Source organism: Gracilinanus agilis, chromosome 3 (genome assembly GCF_016433145.1).
Source record: "Gracilinanus agilis isolate LMUSP501 chromosome 3, AgileGrace, whole genome shotgun sequence".
Classification (NCBI taxonomy): domain Eukaryota; kingdom Metazoa; phylum Chordata; class Mammalia; order Didelphimorphia; family Didelphidae; genus Gracilinanus; species Gracilinanus agilis.
In genome coordinates this window covers 253,034,296-253,057,367 of record NC_058132.1, presented here as the reverse complement: position 1 = coordinate 253,057,367, position 23,072 = coordinate 253,034,296, and the positions used below count along the sequence as shown (strand labels likewise).

Genomic DNA, 23,072 nt, shown 5'->3' with positions numbered 1-23,072 from the left:
TATAATTAGGAATTTGTACTTAATTTTGATGGCTATTTACCAACATTTTAAAGTATAACTATCTCTTTTCTGTTAAATTTTGTGGACCTCTACATGATAGTTATTGTACTATCGTATAATCATAGCAGCCAAACCTGACCCTAGAATGGAGATAGGAAAATGCATTTACCACTATTTTGTCAAAAAAGGTGGAAACTATGTGGGTGGAATCTTGTCTATCCTTTAGCACATAGTGTTTGTATTAGTTGTTATTGCTGAACTTTTAATTTTTTTACCCCTAAAAGGTAAGATTTGATGGGGAGGGTCAGTTAAATTTTGGCATGAATATAATATAAAGATTTGTGGAGCTTTTCCTGTAGGGAATCAGTGTTATAGGGAAAATAGTTGAGCTAAGGAACAAGAATGGAAATAAGATTTAGGAATCTTTACTGTAGTGCCATTGTATAAACTGAAATCAACCTGAAAGAAAGACCAGAGGTAGACATACAATTTAGGCTATCATAGTAGTTGCAAGGAAAGTTGTAAAGAACTTGAAGTATAGTGATTATAGGAATAGATATACTTAAGAAACACTGTGGAAGCAAGATCATAGAATATAGAATTGGAAGGGGCCTTCGAGATAATCTAGTCCAACCCCTTCATTTTACAGATAAAGAAACTGAGGCCCAGAGAGATTAAGTGACTTGCCCAAGGTCATACAAGTAGTAAGTAGCAGAGCCAGGATTTGAATTCAGATCCTCTGACTCCAAGACTAATGCTCTTTCCACTATACCACTTGTTCCCTAATGTGGAAGGGTGGCATCATTGAAGTCTTATGATTATATCCCTGAATATGAAAACAAATAACCTTTGTTCATATTAACTTATCTTTCCTCTACTGTCTCTTCTATAAGTAACATGACAAATTTTACCACTGTTACATCGAGCAGTTGTGCATATTTAATTCAACTTAATCCATATTTACTTATTGCTCTGATCTGTTATTTATTCCTGTTGTAATGAGACCGAAACATGGAAGTGCCATTGTTCAAAATAAAGATTCTAGTCTTAATGGCATGTACAAGTATCCAGAAAATCTTTGTGCAGTTTTAAGCTACTGAAGGTTAAAAATATAATATACTAAGAGTTTAAAACTGCATTAAGACTTTTAGGACATTGTACAAATACTGCCTACATTAGTGCCTTTTAACTTGTTTGTTAGTTTTAAAAGAAGTTACTTTATTCAGAGTTTATTTTTAAAAAATATATCTTTTAAAATATTTAAAAATTCAATTTCATTTTATGTTCAGTTCTAAAAATTCTCATTATCCCACCTCCTCCAATTTTGAGAGAGCAAGAAAAAGTAAACTTATTACAAATATTATGTATAGCCAAACAAGTTTCTGCATTAGTCATCCCCCCCACCAAAAAAAAAGGAAGAAAAAAAAAAGAAAAGAAGCTTTAAGTTGCACTCACTTGGAAGTGAATAGCATGTTTTGTCATAAGTTCTTTGGAATTGTGGCTGGTCATTGTGTTTATCAGAGTTCTAAGGCTTTCATAGATGTTTATCTTTGCAATATTGCTATTGTGTAAATTATTCTCCTGGTTCTTCTCACTTCAGTTTGCATCATTTCAAACGAGTTTTCCTAACCATCTCCATCATCATTTATACAATGGTATTCTATCATCTTCATATAAGTCAACTTGTTCAACCATCCCTCATTTTAGGGGCACCCTCAAGTTCTATTTCTTGGCCACTGAAAAATGAGCTGCTGTAAACAGCATAAACAATCTGCTGTACATATTGGTGTTTTCTCTCTCTCTCTTTTTTTTTTTTATCTCTTTTGAGTATAGACCTCATAGCAGTATCATTGGGTCAAAGTATGTATGTACAGTTAAAAGCTTTTGGGGCATAGTTCCAAATTGCTTTCTAAAATGACTAGACCAGTTTACAGCTCCACCAGCAGTGCTTTAAAGCATCTGTTTTCCTACAGCCCCTTAAATATTTGTCATTTTCATTTTTTGTCAACTTTGCCAATCTAATAGATGTGAAGCAATACCTTGGAGTTATTTTAATTTGTGTTTTTCTGATTATATTATATTATTATATATTATTATATTATTATTTGTTTAAATCAAATACCCATTTTGATATTATCTTAGTATTTGGTGTGAAATATTGATCTAAACCTAATCTTTGCCAAATCGTTTTCCAATTTACCCAGCAGTTTTTGTCATATAAAGCTGGGATCTTTGAGTTTATCAAACTCTAGGAAAAATATGGAATGCTTCACCAATTTGTGTGTCATCCTTGTGCAGGGGCCATGCTAATTTTTTCTGTACTGTTCCAATTTCAGTACATGTAATGCTGAAGCAAGCACTATTGTCATTATTTTTAATAAAATTATCATTTCTATGATTTATTCTTTGGCCCATCCATTCTTTAAGAGTAAGCTATTTCATCTCCAGTTAATTTTTAACTTCTGTTTCAAAGGCCCTTTATTCAATGTATTTTGTCACTATGGTTGACAAAAAATACAGCCAATATTTCTGCTTTTCTATTTGTTTATGAAGTTTTATGCCTCATTACATGATCAATTTTTGTGAAGGTGCCATGCATATCTGGGAATTAGGTACACTCATTTCTATTCCCATTCAATATTCTCTAGAACTTTCATAAAATTCTATTTATGTCCTTAATTACTTTTTTTGATTATTTTTTAAGATTTATTTAGGTCTGAGAGGGGATAAATTGAAGTTTTACACTGTTATAGTATTGCTATCATTTTCTCCTTCTAATAATTTAATTTTAAAGAAGTTTTAGAACTTCCTAGCTGTGTGACCCTGGGCAAGTCACTTAACTGCAGTTGCCTAGCCCTTACCACTCTTCTGCCTTGGAACTAGTAATTTGTATCAATTCTAAGACAGAAGGTAAGAGTTAAAAAAAATAGAATTAGTATGCTATGCCATATGGGGGAATAAATGATTAGTATCAATATTAATTCATTCTCTTTGGTACCTTTTAGCAAAATGTAGTTTCCCTTTTAATCTCTTTCAGTTAGATCTGTTTTTGTGTTTGTTTTATCTGATTTCATGTTTACTATTCCTGCCTTTTTTAGTTCATCTGAATTAGTCGATAAGCACGAAATGCCTACCATGTGTCAGGCATTGTGCTAAATGATGAAGATATTGAAGCAAAATACAGCCTCTGCTTAAGGAACTTACCATCTAATTTAAACCTTTTCCATATATTTCATTGTCAAATGTCTGCCTTACAAACAAATATTGTTGGATTCTGTTTTTTACGCCATTCTCCTATTCTTATCTATTTTATGAATGAATTCATCCCATTCACTTTCACAGTTATGGTTGCTAATTGATTTCGCTCTATTCTCTTTCCTCCCACTTTTCCTTTTCCTTTTTCCCGTTCCCTCTTTAAGAGTTTGTTTTGCTTCAGATTAACCCCTTTTAAATCTATCCTCAATCTTATTCTCCCACCTACCCTTAACTCCTTTTCCTTCTTTTTTTCCATGTTGGTTAAGACATATTTCTATACTCTTTTTATATTCATCCCTCCTCTGACCAGTTCAGATGGGAATGAGATTAAGTCATTGCTTCCTTTTCAATGTCCTCAATTGTTGTATTACATGTACAGATTGTATGTAAACACATATGTAAATACATGTACATACATTTGTAAATATTGTGTGTACATACAAGATGTATGTACAAATTCCTGTTGTACCTCATTTAAGTGAAATAACTTTCCCTATTCTTCCTCACCCTTTCTCTCACTATTCTTCTGTTGAGATCATGAAGGAATTGTGGGAATTGGGTGAAGAACACCAACTCCATCTTGTGACTTATTTCTGGATCTAGCTCAGGTCACTTTCTACCCAGTTATGGTTCTAGTACAATTTCTGTAGTGTGAGAAAATTTTAATTAGTTATGGGAACTGTGAAAAAAGTAATGCATTGTTTGAAACTAACTCTGCATAGCTGGAAAATTAGATGACTGCTGTCTGTTGCTTAGAGAACTTTACTAGTCAATTAGGTACTTTTCCTTATTTTTCTATTGAATGTAGAAACGTGGGAGAGGGAAAAGTGATTGACCTTTTTTCCCCCCAATTTCAGGGAATTGCACACATTCATTCTCCCCCTCTATCTATATGGACACAGACCATTATAGATTATAGATTTAGAACTGGATAGGACCTTAAAGGCCATCTTATTGAACTCCTGTAGTGGGAGGAATCTGAAATGATTGTGGAAACAAAGTCTTAAGCTTCCAAGCATGCCTATACCCCTTTAATAATGTAAATAGGCAACTTTTCTGTAATTTAAACTATTAGAGAATAACCTAAGGGATCTTAAAGCTCAAGTGTCTACCCAGAGTGAAATAGCCAGTATGTTTCAGAAGCTGGATTTAACTAGGTCTCCTTACCACAAAAGTTAGTTTTTCTTACTATACTATGCAGCCTATCTCTTCCTGGAAGTGCTTTCTTTCTTAATGTATTCCAAGATTCTATTCCATCTGCAAAATTGATAATCTCAGAGGTTCAGTGGATTGAGAGCCAGACTTAGAGATGGGAGGTCCCGGATTCAAATATGGCTTTAGACACTCCTATCTGTGTGACTGTGGGCAAGTCACTTAACCCCCATTGCCTAGCCCTTACCACTCTTCTGCCTTGGGACTATTATATAGTATTGTTATAAGATAGAAGGTAAGTTTTTTTTTAAATTGATAATCTCTGCTTTTCTCCAGGAAGAATTATCTTTAAAAAATTACTGGGAAGAACATAGGTTTTTGGGGCACACCACTGTTAATCTTCTTCCAAGTTAAAATTCAAACAGTTCCAAATCCATCTGAATATATTACTATATAGCCCACATCTCTGTATCTTTATACCAAAACAATATGAGATACTTAGTCAAATATTTTGCTAAACTCTTGATAAATGATATCTAACTGCATTCCTCAGATGTACTACTTTATTAACTCTTTCATCAGAGGAAATAAGATTAGCATGATATATCTTTTTGATAAATTAATATTGGTTTATTGTGACCCTTGCTTTTTAAAAATTAAAAAAAATATATATTTTATTTCCAATTATATTACTAGTGATTTTTAACATGTGTTTCCTGAAATGATGAGATCCAGATTATTTCTCTATCTTCCTCCTGTCTGCACTTAGATAGTAAGATAAGATTATATACGATCATGCAAAACATATTTCCATATTGGTCATGCCATGAAAAAATAATCTTATAAAGCCAAAACCCCAAAATAAAAACGCACAAATGAAATAAAGTGGGAAAATAGCATTCAGACTGCATCAGTACGTTATAGGTGGTTAGCATTTTTCATCACAAGTCCTTCACAATTTGTCTTGGTTCATTGTATTGCTGAGAATAACTAAATCTCTCACAGTCACAGTATTGCTGTAATTGTGTACGGTATTCTTCTGGTTCTGCCCACTTCACTACACTCTGCAGTAGTTTATGTAGATCTTTCAGGGTTTTCTGAAATCATCCTGCTCATAATTTCTTATAACACAGTAATATTCTATTACAATCATGCCACAGTTTGTTCAGCCATTCCCCAATTGATGGACATCCTCTCAACTTCCAATACTTTGCCACCACAAAAAGAACTTCTATAAATATTTTTGTACATATAGGTCCTCCCCGCTTTTAAAAAATCTCTTTGGTATATAGTCCTAGTAGTAGTATTGCTGGATCAAAGGATATACACAGTTTGATATCCCTTTGAGCATAGTTCCAAGTTGCTCTACAGAATGGCTAGATCAGTTTACAACTTCACCAACAATGCATTAGTGTCCCAATTTTTTCCTCATTCTCTCCAATATTTATCATTTTCTCTCTACCTATCAGGAAGAAGGCAGCATGTTTCATCATTAGTCCTCTGAAATCATAGTTTGTCATACACTGATAAGAATGAAGTAGTATGCCATCATAGGTATATAACTTATTCATCTCTTTCCCAATTTATGGGCATTCTTTCAGATTCCCATTCTTTGCTCCCTCAAAAAACTATTAATATTTTTTATACATCCTTAATTTTTTTTTTGCTCAGGACTAATTCCTTTCTTAATCTGTCCTTATAATTCCTCCTCCCCCATTTTCCTCTTTTCTTGTTCTCCGTTGAGTAAAATGTATTTTTGTATGTAACTCCATGTGTGTTTCTTCTTCCAAGTTCTCCAATCCTTTCTAATGATTGCTTGCTAAATTGTGTGTGATCTCAATTGTGACTCTTTGGTACTTGATTTGCTCTTTCTGGATACTGCTTGCTATATTTTTATTTTGACTTTGAAGAGCTAGATTTTCCCAGGATATTTCTGGGAATTTTCATTTTGGAATATTTTTTCATGAGGTGACCAGTGAATTCTTCTATTCATTCTTGGCCCCCTAGTTCTAAGAAATCTAGGCAGTTTTGTTTTAATATTTCTTGAAAGAGAATATCTAGGCTCATGTCTTGTGACATCCACGAAGTCCAATAATTATTAAATTTTTTTTCTCACCAATGATTTCCAGGTCATTTTTTTCTTACATTAAGATATCTTACATTTGTTTCTATTTTTTCAGTCTTTTGACTTTAGTATTTCTTATTATCTCATGAGTCATTTAAAAAAAATGGTCCAGTCTGGTTTCAGGGAGTTTGTTACTTGTGTCAGGTTTTGTATCCCTTGTGCTAAGCTGTCAGTTTCCAATCTAATTCTTTCATTGGGTCCATCTTTTTCCTCAATTCTTACCTTCTTGTCCTAAGAAGCTATATTACGTGCAACAGCCACACCCTGGTAAAACTATCTCAGCAGATGGGTTTAAACCAGCTTTAAGAAATTCATTGGTGAGTTAACAGGATGTCCACCGCAAAGCATGTGAGATTTCACCCAGAATAATGGGTGAATGAGGACATTTTGTTTTAATGGCCATGAAGGCAGCTGAAGCATGCACTGTTGAGTGCTTAGAACTTGGTCAGATATTGAAGAGGCCAATGGCATCCACTGTATCCCAGGCCTTCACCACTCATTCTGACTTATGTTTTTCTACTGAACTTCAACACTTTGGAAGAGATTGAAACTGATGACTTTGTGTGACTCTGCTTCACTTGTATCTAATTCACACACAAGTCAAGACATCACTCTGTGATATCTCTGTCCTCTGAAAATGAAGGACAAACAACAATTCTTTCATAGCACTCATTTCTTTTCCAATTTTTCCTTTAAGCACTATCATTTATAAAAGCATTTTAAAACTTTTTAAAAAACTCCTGCTTCATCTCTTCTAGGAATTCCAGATGAAATTGTGCACATGCTGTGTTTTCCTTTGAGGCTTTGCTTGTAGATATTTTAGAAGCATTCTCTTTTTTTTCTAGATTTGTGTGTTGAATATCCCTGTCACCATAATAGCTTTTTATGGTGAGATTATTTTTTTGTTTGCTAATCCTTCCAGTCTATTTCCTCACATCAGACTTGGTGTTAGGGAAAGTCTGGTCTAATGCTGTTGTTGCTTTCTTGGAATATTGAGTGTTGTGTTACTCTATTATCTCCAGTATAAACTGGGAATCTGCAAGTGCTCAGTGCTCCCAAAGTCAGACTCAGGGCAAGGTCTGATTGATGCCTTCTTGATCTGAGATTTGCCAGTTCTTGATCTGGGTTTGAGTCGCAGCAAAGTAGACTGCCTCTGATCTCATACCCTTTTGGTCAGCTGGACATCTTTAGTTCAGAAACTAGAACATATGTTTCCCTTTGGTCTGAGATTCCTGCCATGGTCATTTCTCTGCAGGGGGATGGGGAAAGGGAGGGGTAGAAGGTTAGGTGCTGGGCCTGGAGTTTAAGCCATACTGCATTGTTGCTACTGCTACTACACTTCTTCCTTTCTCTATATGCTGCCCAGAGCTACGTACCCAGCAAGCTGTCCACTAGTCGGTTCAGCCTGGGTCTTTGACATCTTCACTTCAGCTGGAATGATCATGCACAGCAGGCTCCAGCCTGATCCTAGGCCTGGCTTTCTACTCTGTTGAGCTGGACTGAACAAAGGACTCACTATGATTTCTAGATTTCTCCATCAAGACTTGGTCTGGTGCATTTTTGGATCTGTTTGAGGCCAGTTAGGCTACTGCTTCCTATTACTCATCATCCTGGATCTGCTTCCTCATGATCTCTTAATTGCTACATCTAATGACCTCTTTTAAGGTCTTCATCCTTTTTAACCTCTGTGCAGCATTTGACAGTGTTGACTTTTTTCTCCTATTTGATGTCCTTTCCTTGCTAAGCTTTTATGATTCTGTTCTTTCTTGGTCCTTCTCCCTGTCTGATCTTTCCTTCTTAGTCTTCTTTGCTGAATTTTCATGTGCTTCATCCACCAACTATTGGTTTTCCCAAAAACCTCTGTCTTAGGCCCTCTTCTCTTAATGATTTCTCAGCTTCTAGGGATTCCGTCATCTCTATGCACACGATTCCCAGCTAGATTTATCCATCCTTATTCTTTCTTTTGCTTGTAGACATTTCAAACTAGATGTCCTATAGGCATGTCAAACTGGATAGCCCATATGCATGTCACACTCATACATCCAAAATAGAACTTCTAATCTTTTCTTCCAAACCCTCTTTTGCAATGATCATTTGCTTTGACTAGAATGCTTTTCTTCTCAACCTCTAACTCTCTTAGAATAATTTTTTTCCTTCAAGGGTTTTGGCATAAATTTTTAGATTTTGATTATGCTCCTTTCATTCTGCATCAGTTCATAATACCCAAAATTCTTATAAAGGGGATTTTTTATGATGTAATAATATTCCTCTACATTTATATACTGCAATTTGTTTAGTTATTCCTTAGTTGTCTTAAGAATCAGTCTAAGACACCCCCTTAGATTCTAGTTTTTTTGCTCTCCTCCCCTTTTACTCCTCCCTTTAGGGTCACTAAATCTGTTTACTCTCAGTTATTCCCTTTAATGTTATTGTCTTCCTTATTAACAACCTTTCCTATCCCCACTTGTTTCCCTGTTGAGTTTAATGTATATCTAGACCAAAATGTTCGAGTATATATTTGTGTTCAACTTTCTTTTGTTCATGTAAGAAAAGAATGAAGTTTTCCAATTTCCATCCCCACTTTATTCTATGTTTATATACTCTCCTCATCCATCCCAATTGGAAGAAACATGTTTCACCCCTTCTTCTTCGCTAAGTGTATTTTTCCTTTTACTCCTCATTTCTATTTCCCCTCTTTACGTTCTCAAAACAGAATAAATTCATCCTTAAGTCTTCTCTTTTTCTCAATTAGCTCATTAAGAACTTTGGAAGACATTAAGATTTTGAAGGGACACTTGTTTCTTCTCCCCTTGTGAGAATGTTTGTACCACTTCATCATACTTTCATTTCCAATGGCTCAAGCAATTGGACTTTTCAGGGTTTCTCTAGGCTCTTGTATTTGCATTTCAGAGTTCCTGCTGAGCTCTGATCTTTTCATCAGAAATGCTTAGAAGTTCTCTGTTTCATTAAAATAATTTTTTCCTCCTGTAGGATTTTATTCATCTTTGCAGGACAATTTATTCTTGGTTGTAAGCCTTTCTCTTTTGTATTTTGAAATATTCTATTCCAAGATCCCCTCTGGTTTTTAGTAAAAGCTATGAGGCATTGTATATGATTCTATATCACATTTTGACTGTGATTCCTTGGGACTTAACCTACTTCTTCCTGGATATTTTCGCATTTTTCTTTTATGTTGGAGTTCTAGATTTTGCCTATGACATTCCTAAGATTTGTCTATGACATTTCCTTTTAGGATTGCATTCAAGAGGTAATTGGTGGATTCATTCTGTCTTTTCTTTGCCCCCTAGTTCTAGTGAATTGGAGGCAGTTTTCATTCATGATTTTTACTGAAGTATAGTGTTTTCAGTGAACATAATGATTCATAAATTATTGATCAATTTTTTAGGTCAGTTGTTTTTGATATTAGATATTTTCTATTTTCTATTTTTTAGTTTTTAAATTTTGTTCTAATATTTCTTCTATAATGTATTAATTGATTTGTTTGTTCTATTTCTAGGGTAAAGTTTCTTACTTTCCAAGTTATTTTCTTTCCACTAGGTGTTTTCTTTGGGTTACTTATCTCTCTAGCTTAAGTTCCTAAATAATGCCTTTAAGCTGAGGTTATGCTCTGCCCCTTGTTGTATTTATGGATAAGATAGTTAGCCCTGTGTCCTCTGCCCCTTGTTGGATCTTTGAGTGCTAATGATCTCAAAGTCTTTGGGCCTAGGGTGTCCTGCTGAGCTCTGGATCATTGTCCACTTATTGCACACAGGAACCTCCAATGGTTCCATCCTGGGACTTTCTGAGCACTAAGGAGTTTTTCTAGTGGGAATCTTTCATTATTACTGCTTCCAGATATAGGAACTTGCTTGCTATATGTCTCTATCCTTATCTTTGGTTATACTGGGAAATTACCTTGTATAAGTTTTGGCTTTGCTGATTTCCCTTTTCTTGTTGCCTTCAGGATTCTGGCTGATTTCTTGTACAGTTCTGGGGTGGAAGAAGACATATTTTATTTATTTATTTTAAAGAATTTAGAATATTTTCCCACGGTTATATGATTAATGATTTTTTTCCCACCCCTCTTCCCTCCCTGCTCCTGGAGCAGACAAGCAATTTCACTGGTTTATACATGTATCATTGTTCAAAACCTATTTCCATGTTATTCATATTTGCAATAGAGTGATCTTTTAATACCAAAACCCTAATCATATTCTTGTGGATCATATGTTTTTTTTTCTGAATTTCTGCCCTCACAGTTCTTTCTCTGGATGTGGATAGCATTCTTTTTCATAAGTTCCTCTGGATTGTCTTGGATCATTGTATTGCTGCTAGTAGAAAAGTCTATTACATTTGATTGTGCCATAGTGTGTCCAATTCAGTGTACAATGTTCTCCTGGTTCAGCTCCTTTCACTCTGTATCAATTCCTGGAGGTCTTTCCAGTTCACATGGAATTCCTCCAGTTCATCATTCCTTTCAGCATAATAGTATTCCATCACCATCAGATACCACAATTTATTGAGTCATTCCTCAGTTGAGGAACAACCCTCCATTTTCCAGTTTTTTGCCACCACAAAGAGTGCATCTATGAATATTTTTGTATAAGTCTTTTCCTTATTATCTCTTTGGGGTATAAAACCAGCAGTGGTATGGCTGTATCAAAGGGCAGACAGTCTTTTAAAACCCTTTGGGCATAATTCCAAATTGCCCTTCTGAATGGTGGACCAATTCACAGTTCCACCAGCAGTGTATTAGTGACTCAATTTTGCCACATCTCCTCCAACATTTATCACTTTACTTCGCTGTCATATTAGCCAATCTGTTAAGTATGAGGTGGTACTTCAGAGTTGTTTTTATTTACATTTCTCTAATCAAGAGGGATTTAGAACACTTTTTCATGTGCTTATTTGATAGTTTTGATTTCTTCATGTGAAAACTGCCTATTCATGTCCGTTAACCATTTGTCGATTGGCGATCTCTGGATTTTTAAATCATTGGTGTAGTATGAACCTCAGGGATTTTTCTTGAAATGTATAGGTTTTGGGGAGAATATGCCCATTTGAGCAGCCATCTTGGGCAGAAGTTTTAATTTTCTCTCAATGCTAAATATTCCCTCATATTGAATGTTTATTTTATTTTATATTATTTAACAAATAATAGATATACCCAAGTAGTTTTTCTTAACTCCATAAGCCTAAAAATATCAAAACTAAAAGTGTTTTCTCTTATCAAATTTTCCTCATTTTTGCATTGTTTCCTACCAGCTTCAACAATAACTTGATTGCTGCAAACTTTCCCTACTTCAAACAGCCCTCAAAGTAAATTTCCTAAAAAATATTGATCTTACCATGCCTCTCCTCTTTGCAGTAAACTACTGTGGTTCTCTTTAGAATCATAGGATCATAGTGTAGGATGGGACCTCAGAGACCAAGTGACATAGATAGTAAGTGCCAGAGGCTAGATTAGAACTCAAGAGACTCCAGAGACAATGCTTTTTCTTTACTGATCAGATAGAAACTTATTTTTGGGATTTAAAGATACTTGCAACCTGATCCCCTTCCTGCCTCTCCATTATTCTTTCATATTACTTCCCTTCACATCTCTATGGTCTAGCCATGCTAGACTGTTTATTGCTCCTCACACCTACATTCTATAGCCCATTTTCCTTCTTTTTCACTGGATGTTCTTCATGCCTGGAAGTGCTTTCCTTCCTCATCTTTGGCATTCCTGGAATCCACTAAGAGTCAACTCAAATGGTACTTTCTACGGAGCTCTTTCTTGGTCCTTTCAGCTGCTAGAGTTTTCCCAAAAAAGGTCGCCTTTTTTCCCCTTTTTGTGTGTCTTAAATATGCTTACATATGCATACAAATTATACATACAGATACAAAATACTGTGTCACAGAGTTATCTTCTTTCAAAGAATGTCAGATCATTAAGAGCAGGTCCTGCTTTTTGTCTTTCTCTCTTCAGCAATTAATGTAGTTCCTAGCACATAATAGTGCTTAATAAATGATTGTTGACTATGTCTGGTTACTTTAAAAAACTTTTTTTTTACTTTGTCAACTGAATTGCAGGATATGTTCTTTCTTTGGCTCCCAATCAAGTTCTTGTAGCAATCATAATGTAATATTCTTGGATGCAAAAAAAATGGTTGAAGAAATAGATAGCTCAGCAAAATAATAATAGTACTCCCTCATCTCTGCCAAAATAGAATATGAAGTATATATTTGTCTCTTATCCATAAATATTAAATATCAAACAATATAGTTTTGAAATATTTGGCAAAGAAATCTAGATCTTCATATTTCATTGACAAAAATAGTTTGTAAAATCAGGTCATGAATAGTAATTATTTTACATGGCTATGTTAGCATAGATGATTATGAGACCTAATCCTATCAATTAAATTAACTTTTCAGTGGATTCAAATTATATGCTATTACCAGATGTGCCATTAGAAGTCCCTTTATTTAACAAATTCAAATTTGGGAAACATTTTGTCTATTATGTGAAAATGACTATGCTAAGTACTGATAAGAGCTACAGGAAAAGCATCAAGGAATTTACTCTAAAATGAGACATAAAATCTGTTCACAAATAGATATAATAAAAAAATAGAATATAATGTCTGAGAAGAATTTAAGCTAAATTCTATGAGCATCCAGAGGAGAGATAATTTCTTGCTGGAAGGATCATGAAAGTGTTTGGAAGAGGAGTTCACGTTTTAGTGTTACTTTGAGACATATAAAAGATTTGAGATTTGAGAATGAGGAGGGAGAAGAGAGAAGAGGACAGTCTAGAGCCATATTGTCTTTAGCTAAGATTTTAGGCATTTTAAATCTTTAGCCATTGTGATTCAGTTATAGACTTTTGTGTATTAAATTAACACAATCAGAATGGTGTATTTAGGAAGATGAATGTGGCAATAGGGTTAAGGATGGATTGAAAATGGGGAAGCTTTGTAATACAGTGGAAAAAGCAATTGTTTTGGAGGCAAATAATCTGAGTTTGAATCCTGACCCTGCTGCTTGCTGTGTATGTGACCTTGAAACTTAGTTTCTTTATATGTAAAGTGAGGGAGGTGGGTTAGACTCTATATCCATTAATATCCCCTCTAACTCTCAGTCTGTGATCTTATGATGAAAATGAAGAGATTAGTTGGGAGGCTGTTTCTCTAGCCTGGACAAATACTTGTCTCAGAATCTCAGAATTAGAAGGGAATTCAGAGGCCAGTTAGTCCAAATTATATCTGAAACTATTCTACAACATTTCTGGCAGATGGCCCATGGTAAAGTGGAGCTCAAGTTGCTCTTTCCTCTTTTGGAGAGCTCTAGTTCTTAGGGAGGTTTCCCCTTAAATCAATCATAAATCTGCCTCTTTGCAACTTCTATTCAATTTAATTCAATAAATACTTATTAAATATCTACAATGTGTCAGGCACGTGAGCTCTGTGGATACTAATAAGAAAAAGAAAGACTTCCTGCTCTCAAGGAGGTAACAATCTAATGAGGGAAAATCACACATAAAAGAAGACTGGAAATAGCCGGGGTTGGGCAGGAGTGGTGGTAGATCAGAGGGTATCCATCCATCCTGTTCCCTGGAGTTGAAAACAGGCAGAATGGTAGAAGCAAAGTGGAATAAGCTAGGAGTCCAAATTCCACCTTCTCTAAAAGAAGGCTTTGGGAGAGGTTTGGTACTCCACCCTCCAGATCTCTAGTCAGAGATTAAAGGAGACTGTGAGAGATTCTCTCTGTCTCTGCCTCTGTCTGTGTCTCTGTCTCTCTGTCTGTGTCTCTGTCTCTCTGTCTCTCTTTCTGTCTTTGTCTTTGTCTCTGTCTCTCCCCCTCCCTCCCTCCTTCTCTTTATGTTTTTTTTTTATTTTTTTTTAAACCCTTGTACTTCGGTGTATTGTCTCATAGGTGGAAGATTGGTAAGGGTGGGCAATGGGGGGTCAAGTGACTTGCCCAGGGTCACACAGCTGGGAAGTAGCTGAGGCCGGGTTTGAACCTAGGACCTCCTGTCTCTAGGCCTGACTCTCACTCCACTGAGCTACCCAGCTGCCCCCTCTCTTTATGTTTTTAACAATATTTTAAAACATTCTCTCCAGATTCTCTCCCCCCACTGCAATCCCACTCCCACCTATTGAAAAGTCAAGTAGTGTATTACCTATCATACAAGTAAAGTTGTGCTATGAAAAGTATGTTTCCATATTATATGTTGCCTAAAAAATAGCAAGAAAAATAAAGTGAAAAGAAAATGTCCTTCAGTATACTAAAATTTCTTCTATTCTTGGTCATATATTCTTCTAAACTTCTCTTGCAGTTAGTCCTGGAAATCATCTCCCTCCTTATCCCCAGTCTTTAAAACTTTACCATCCCCTCCAGCTTTTGACTTCTCTTTCTTCTCCTTTTCTCACCCAAACTACTTGAGAAAAGATTGTCTAAATTCAGGGTTTTCACTTTCACTCCTCACTCATCACTCCCTTCTTAGCCCTTTGCAGTCTTGTTTCTGACCTTATCATGCAGGTGAAACTGCCCTCTCCAAAGTTAGCAATGATCTCTTAATTGTCAAACCCACTGTTTTTTTTCTCATTCCTCATCCTCCTGGGCTTTCCTTTAAAGCACTTGATGCTGTTGACCAACTCTTTGTCTTGTATACTTTCTTCTCTCTGGGTTTTTGTAATATTGCTGTCTTGTTTCTTCTCCTCATTATCTGATTGCTCAATGTAGTTCTCCTTTGCTGAGTCATCATCCATATCTCATTCTTTTTCTATAGTTATACAGCAAGGTTATGTCCTAGAGCCATCTTTTTTCTCTACAACCTCAGTTGATGATCCCATCAACTACCATAGATTCAGTCTTTACATCATTTACCCTCAGATCTTAATCTTGAACTTTGGTGTCTTATGACCTATGTGTCATATTCCATCATTCCTTTTTTATTGGACATCTTGAACTGGATATTCCTTAGGCATCTCATATTCAACATATCCAATACAGATCTCATTACTTTTCCCATAAATCCATCCATCTTTCAAACTATTTTTTTGAGAGTACCACCATGCTTTCAGTTGCCCTCGTTTAAACTCTGTAAATCATTTTCAAATCTTTATTCTCCCTGACACCACATTTCCATTCATTTTCCACTCTTCTCCATTCTGTTTCCCCAACATCCCTCAAATCTGTCTCCTATTCTTACCACTTACATCATCACTGCGCCATATAAGCTATCAGCAACTTTTTTCTAGACTATTATACTAGCTTTCTAATTAGTTTACCTGCCTCCAGTCTTTTAATCCTTCACTCACATTGATAACAAAGTGATATGCCTATAACACAGATATGATAATGTTACTCCTATGCTAACTCAGCTCCAGTGACTCCTAGTTGCTTATAGGATCAAGTACAAAATTCTTCGGAATTTAAAGTCCTTCACAATGTGGCTTCAAACTACATTTTAGATTTGAAAGAAGAACATTTCAAATGAGGATCAAACCAACAAGGTTCCATTAGGATGTTAATCAATATCTACAAAATCCAGTATTGATTGAATAGGTATCAGTAATCAACAAGAATTTACTGAGTAGTGACAATATACTGTGGAGTATACAAGAGGTTTAAAACTTGGACAATGCTCAGTGTTTTAATTGTGGAGATGATATTTAACAAATATGAACCAACAGTAAATAGTATAAGGCAGAATATAAATAGAGGCAGAACTGTGGTACAGACTATAGTATGGAGGAAGAAGAAAAATCAGTGATGGCTACTCATTATTTACATTATGTTTTTATATTGTTTGCTTTACAGGGTCTTTTTGTTGTTAATACAAAGATGAATAGCCTGGTTCACTTATTTCCTACCCAATTTACACTTCATTAAAATTTACTTAAGAACTTTGTAGCCCTAAAATTATAAATGAGGTAGTTGGCTACTTGTATGTTACACATATGCAATAACTATATTGAATGCATTTAAATTTATAAATTACAGTTGTTTTCTCTACTCATAAAATATATATTAATGTATAATATTCAGATTTATTTAAATCAAAACTACTTATACTAATTTAAGTTATGGATAGGCTATGATATTTTTATTTAGTTAGGGTGAAATAGAATGTTTGATTTGCAGCATTCCTTCTGTCAGTTTTGTTTTAAATATAACCTGTCTTGTGTGTGACCTAATTTTCAAGAAAGGGAAGTTAATTTGTTTAATATAACAAGAAGTCGTGCTGAAAACAGTGATTAGTGGGGTGCAAATTTTTTTGACTAAAATTATAAAGATTAGTTCAATTAATACATTATTTTTATTTCTTCTAGAATACATGCAATGCTGAAAAGTCTTGGGAGGTTTTATTAAGCCTTGTGATAAGTGAATTATCTAAAGGGAAGCTGTACCTTGAAGGAGAAACTGAAGAACTTGGAATGGTATGCATTCTCTATAGATCTAAACTATTACTTTTTTATCAGTAATTAAACAATTGGAATTTTGTTTCCACATTTTATTTCGTGAGATATGTCTGGGTTATACTACCTCTCTGACCAGTTTTATAAGTTCTCTGGGCCTCAGGCACTTTGTAAATAAGACTATAAGTTGCAGGTGACTTGTCAGTCTTCATCAGTGAAAGGAATTTCCATGCTGGGACTTCCCTACACTAATGAAATCACAGTCAGAACCTCTTCTCTAATCCTGCCTCTGTATTACCTAAGTTTTCTAATAAATTTTTTTTTCTACCTTAGGTTAACCCTATTTCCTGGTCTCCTGATAACATAGAAAGATATTTACAGAAGTTCTGCTTACCTTTTCTCAGGATCACCAGCCTTCTTCAGCATCACCTTTTTGGGGGAGATTTACCAGGTTGTCAGGTATGAGTGGCAGGGGTTTGGGAAAGTCTAATATTAATAGTCTTCCTGGACTCACTGCTAAATGGTTAGTGTGCTTATATCCACTTTTACTCACCCTATCCCAATGATCCTGCATTCTGTCTGCCAGTGTATGAACCACATTCTCTATACTTATTTCACCTCCATCCCTCAGCAAGGTATATTTGAGATACACATATACCTATGTCCTCTGGAATACCTTTTCCATTATCAACAAGTTTCTGTTCACTGTAAACTTCTTTGTTTCCCACTCTTGTTATCTTCTGACCCTCACTGATACATGACTTTCTCCCGATGATACCATTTCCTTTTCCACTCTTTCCAGGCATGATTTTTTCTTATACCTTTAGACTCACTGATCTCCTCACTTTTCCAGCAAATTGCCTTCACTATTATCTCCCTCTTTCCCTCCCCGCCACTTTCCCCTTCTCTCTTATTTATTGGTTTCTCCTCTATTTAAATCTACAAATATGCCCATGTCTCAACTTAATACAGACATACTTGCTAGTTTTTGTTCTCTTTCTTATTTTAAAACACTCTTACCTTCTCTCTTAAAATCAATACTTTATATCAGTTCCAAAACAGAAGAGCTATAAGGGCTAGGCAATGGAGGTTAATTGACTTGCCCAAGATCACACAGTTAGGAAGTATCTAAGGCCATATTTGAACCCAGGACCTCCCATATCCAGGCCTGGCTCTCAATCCACTGTGCTACCTAGCTGCCCCCTTTTGTTCTCCTTCCCTCTTCTCTTTTAGGTCTAAACTCCTTGAGAAAGCCATACATATTCAGTGCCCTCCACTTTCTCTCCTCATAGCCATACTGTTACTCATTCTGCATATGTCATCCATTGTATATTTTTCTTAGCTTTTCTAGATCCTTTTTTTAAGGTGAATGATTTTAGTATTAAGATGTGCTTGTATGTATATATGTATACATACATACATATATAATATAATATAATATATATATAATGTGCTTATTATATGTATGCTGTTAAAATAAATTCTATAATACTTGATATCTGCCGAAGTGGTTCACAGTGATTAATTACACCTTCTTATAGATGAGGAAATTAGGACATCTCCTAATAAACATTTTAAATCCAGATATGAATTCTAATTTGCTTATTGGTCACATTGCCCTTATTTTTTAGCCATAGAGGCTCCTTTTTTGGATAATATCTCAACCGAACAGTATAGTATAGGAATCCTATTGTTCATAGATGATGGGTAAGATTATTTTTCTTTTGTTTTTCAATTCATTTCAACGAACATTAAGAGCCCATTATATACAAAAAGGCACTGGGCTAGTTCATCTGGATGAAAAGACAAAAATGGACAACAGTTCCTGACTTAAAAGATTTTACATTGTCCTGGGGGAAATACAACATGTATACAGATAAGTAAATACAAAGTGATTTAAAGAGGAGAGAACATTAACAACTGAGGGAATCAAAACCAGCTTGAAGAAATAGTTGGTACCTAAATTAATCCTTTAAGAAAGATAGGAATTTTGAAAAGCTGAAGACAAAATACAGGCTAAAATGAGCTAGAGAAGAAAATGATAGCATCTCCACCTAGAAAACTCCAAGTGAGGTCACAAAAGAGTCAAACATGATTGAAATGACTGAATGATAATAACAAAAGTTTGAGAGGGTAGACATTGGTGATTGGGGTCATCAGGAATGCCTTCATACAGAAGATGGTGGCTGAGTTGCATCTTACAGAAAGGAAGTAATACTGTGAGCCAGAGGTAAGGAGGGAATGCATTCCAGGCACAGAGGGTGATCAATGCAAAGACACAGAGACAGTTAATGGAATGTTTCATGTGAGGAGAAGAAGTAAATCAATTTGGTTGGATCACCATGTTGGAGGGAAAATAGTATCCATGGTACTGATATGGTCCTGGAAAGATAGGTTGCTTCCACATTTAGTCTTTGAAGGTAAACAGAGGAGTTTATATTTTATCCTAGGGGTGGTAGAAAGCTATAAGGGTTGATTGAATAGAGATGTTACATAGTCAAATCTACACTTAAGGAAATTATTTTGGCAGTGGTATATTGGATCAGAAACTTGAATCAGGAAGACCAGTGAATACACTGTTGCGATAAATTAGGTAAGAGATGGTGAGAACTTGAACTAAAATAGTAGCTCTGTAAATGGAGAGGAGTCAGATGCAAGAGATGTTATGAAGATAGAAATAGCAATACAACAGTTGATTGGCTATTAGGGATGGGATAGTAAGGAGTCCAGGATATTGCCAAGATTAAACTGGAATGATTGGAATGATAGTAATACCTTTGACAGAAATAGGAAAGTTTGGAAGAAAGGAGAGTGTAGACTGAAAGATAATGAGCTCAGTCTTAGACATGTTGAGTTTCAGATATTTCTGGGATACAGTTTGAAAATGTCTAATAGATAATTGATATTTGGGACTCATGCTCAAGGGAGGGAATGGGTCTGGATATGTAGATTTGGAAGTCCTACATAGAAAAGAATGTCCAACTTTTTCAAAAACTAGGAGAAAGGAGGCAGAAGTGAGTGATCATTCAGGGGGTTTTGAGGTAAAAAGAATGAGAGTAGAGATCTCAAATCAAATGCACTACCTTTTTTTCAGTAAAGGGGCAAACTTCCTAAGTTGAGGTTTGGTGGAGAGTAAGAGGTAAGGGTTGAACAGGGAAGAGAATGTTCAAATAGCTTCTATGAGTGAGATAGGGAATTAGGCAGGAATAAAAAGGTCTGCCTTGCTGATAATGAAGGTACCAGGTTGAGGCTAGATAACATGAATTTGTACTGTACCTAGTCATCATGGTTGTGAGACTTTAGTGGCTCAGTGGCTCGTAAGCAGGAGCAGTGGAACCAGGTGATGGAAGTAAGCTAGGACTAATGTTTGGCTAGAGAAGAATGATAAAAGGCAATAGGTAAGAGATTCTAGAACAGAGGGAAAGCATGTTAGTTGAAATGGTTAATTGTTGGGTTGAAGTTGGAAAGTGAAGTCAGAGAATGGGTAAATGATATGAAGTATTGAAGGATGGAAGAAATGAAGATCTCAGTAAAGAACATGTATGTATAGAAGGAATGAAATAGAGCGAGACCCAAAGGGCTATTAAACTGCATACCCTTTGATCCTGTAATACCACATATTCCAAAGAGATAAGAAAGGAGGTGGGGAAGAAAAGGACCTTCTTGTACAAAAATATTTATAGTGGCTCTTTTTGAGGTGGCAAAGAATTGGAAATTGAGGGAATGTCCATCAATTGAGGAATGGATGAACAAATTGTGGTATATGATGGCGATGAAATACTATTTTACTTTAAGAAATGATGAGCAGGATGATTAGAAAAAGCTGGAAAGACCTACATGAACTGATGTAAAGGGAAATAAGCAGAACCAGGAAAATTTATACATCATAATTGTAAAAGACTTAGTTACTCTCAGAAATGGGGGCAGCTGGGTGGCTCAGTGAATTGAGAGCCAGGCCCAGAGATGGGAGGTTCTGGGTTCAAATCTGGCCTCAGATACTTCCTATCTGTGTGACTCTGGGCAAGTCACTTGACCCTCATTGCCCAGCCCTTACCACTCTTCTGCCTTAGAACCAACACAGGTATTAATTCTAAGGCAGAAGGTAAGGGTTTAAAAAAAAAGAAATACAATGATCCAGAACAATTCTGAAGGATTTATGAAAAGAATGCTATACATCTCCAGAGAAAAAGCTATTGGGGTCAAAAGGCAGATCAAAGCATACTATTTTTCACTTTAGTTTTTTTGGGTTTTTATTTTTGGGTTTTGTATTTATATGAGTATTCTTTTACAACAGTGACCAATATGGAAATGTGTTTTGCATGATAATACATGTATAACTCAGATTAAATTGATTACCACCTCTTGGAGCAGGGAGGGCAAGGGAAAGAGGAAGATGATATGGATCTTATGATTTCAGAAAATGTATGTTTAAAATTGTTATTACATATAATTGGGAAAATAAAATTCTTTAAAAAATGTTAAAGTTACACAGAATAAAGTAGAAAGAAACAGAGAAGTAGAATGATAGGTTATAATCAAATAGGGGAATTTTAGAGTTTTCATTAGAGAAATAGAACTTGATAGACTCAAGTAATGATTATTTGTATGTGTGGCTGAGATGGAATTAAGTCATATAGTAGGATACATAAGTAGGCTGAGGAAAGGGGAGATTAGGAAGTTTGAGAGAGTTTTACTTGGATGTTGAAGTTATGCGTAAAGACAGTGTAAAGACATAAGTTGGGTAGGAGAGGAAGATGGTAAAAGAGGTGTTGAATTTCTTGAGAAACAAGGGAGAATGACCTGGGATTTGGTACTATGTCTACCATTATTTTAATTGTGTGGAAATTTTTGATTTCATGGACTTCAAAAGAAGAAGTTCCTCAGTGAAAGCAGTAAAGGGAAAGTTTGGAAGTGGCAGTGGTTACACTCCTGCATCTTCACCCACCTTCCTTTACCCCCACACTTGACTAGTGTGATGAGGACTGTCAGAAAAAGGTACAACTAGTGCTGGAGAGAATATCTTGGGATATAGTATTATCAGAGGGCCAATATATAGGAAGAATATTAGTGAAATAAGTTCAGGGGAAAGAATACATTATTCACTGTGGAATAGGACTTTCAAAGAGAAAGGTTGGACATGTATAATATCAAGTTGAGGAAAATGGGGATGAGAGAGAGAACATGAGGGGATAAGGGACAGCTTTCTCTTAAATCACTAGTGATTTATTATTATTATGGAGATGGGGGAGAAATCATAAGAGAAATAGTGGTAGTTTGGGAGTCTAGTTAGGATATAATACGTAGAGTTCTTAGATAATTACTGTCCACTTTTGGTGATTTAGCTGGATACAAATGATATGGCCAGAAGGAATCTAGAATACTTTGCTAAAAATTACTAAGTATTGGACAAGAAACTAAAGACCTTAGGAATACAGGTGCTATTTCCCCCATAACTGCCAATTAATGGTAAGAGTTTCAAAAGAGATGCAGACTTGGAATGTAAACTACTGGTTAGAAAGATGATGTCTGAGGATAGGATTATTTACTGACTCTTAAATCAATCGCTTTTCCATTTGAATATATATGTATATATGTACATACATACATATTCATATATCCAAGTTAATTCATGTCTATCTTAGAAATAAATGTTGTACTCCCTGGAACATATATGCACAAATCATGCATTTTAGGAAAATTTTCATAGAAATGCATTATGGGAGGTTCTGTCTTCATTGATTGGCTAAACTTTCTTTTAAATTTAGTCAATTCTAACCTGTGTGTACCACCAAAAGCTGACAGTCCTTAAAGAGACATATATTAATTCTAATGCATGCCTAAGAGATAACAGTTTTTACCATAATGAGAATTTGCTTGCTTGTAATCTTAAAACCTAATTAAATGGATTTAAATGGAAAATCAACTGGAAGGGAGAATATTGCTTATACATTGTAAACATGGCCTATATATACACTCACTGAGGTTATCTTTGAAGAGAAGAAAAGGCAGGCCTTTGCATTTTTATTCCATAGTAGAAAACACATCACACAGTTAACTGAAAAATAGAAGATTCAGTATTTCACTCTATATTTGTTGACTACGAGAAAGCATTTGATTTGATAAAGCAAAAC

The 23,072-nt window shown here is 35.3% G+C and overlaps 1 protein-coding gene and 1 non-coding gene across 2 annotated transcripts in view; one reads left to right on the top strand and one right to left on the bottom strand.

Annotated features, from left to right (window-relative positions):
* The window catches only part of UBR3 (ubiquitin protein ligase E3 component n-recognin 3), a 255,154-nt gene that overhangs the window by 217,181 nt on the left and 14,901 nt on the right, over positions 1-23,072 (top strand). The window contains 2 exon segments of the mRNA XM_044669094.1: positions 16,855-16,962; positions 17,275-17,400. Of these exon segments, the coding sequence (XP_044525029.1) occupies positions 16,855-16,962; positions 17,275-17,400 (234 nt within the window).
* LOC123243339 lies at positions 2,254-2,360 on the bottom strand. The gene has a single exon (XR_006505887.1). It is a non-coding gene; the product is annotated as a U6 spliceosomal RNA (small nuclear RNA).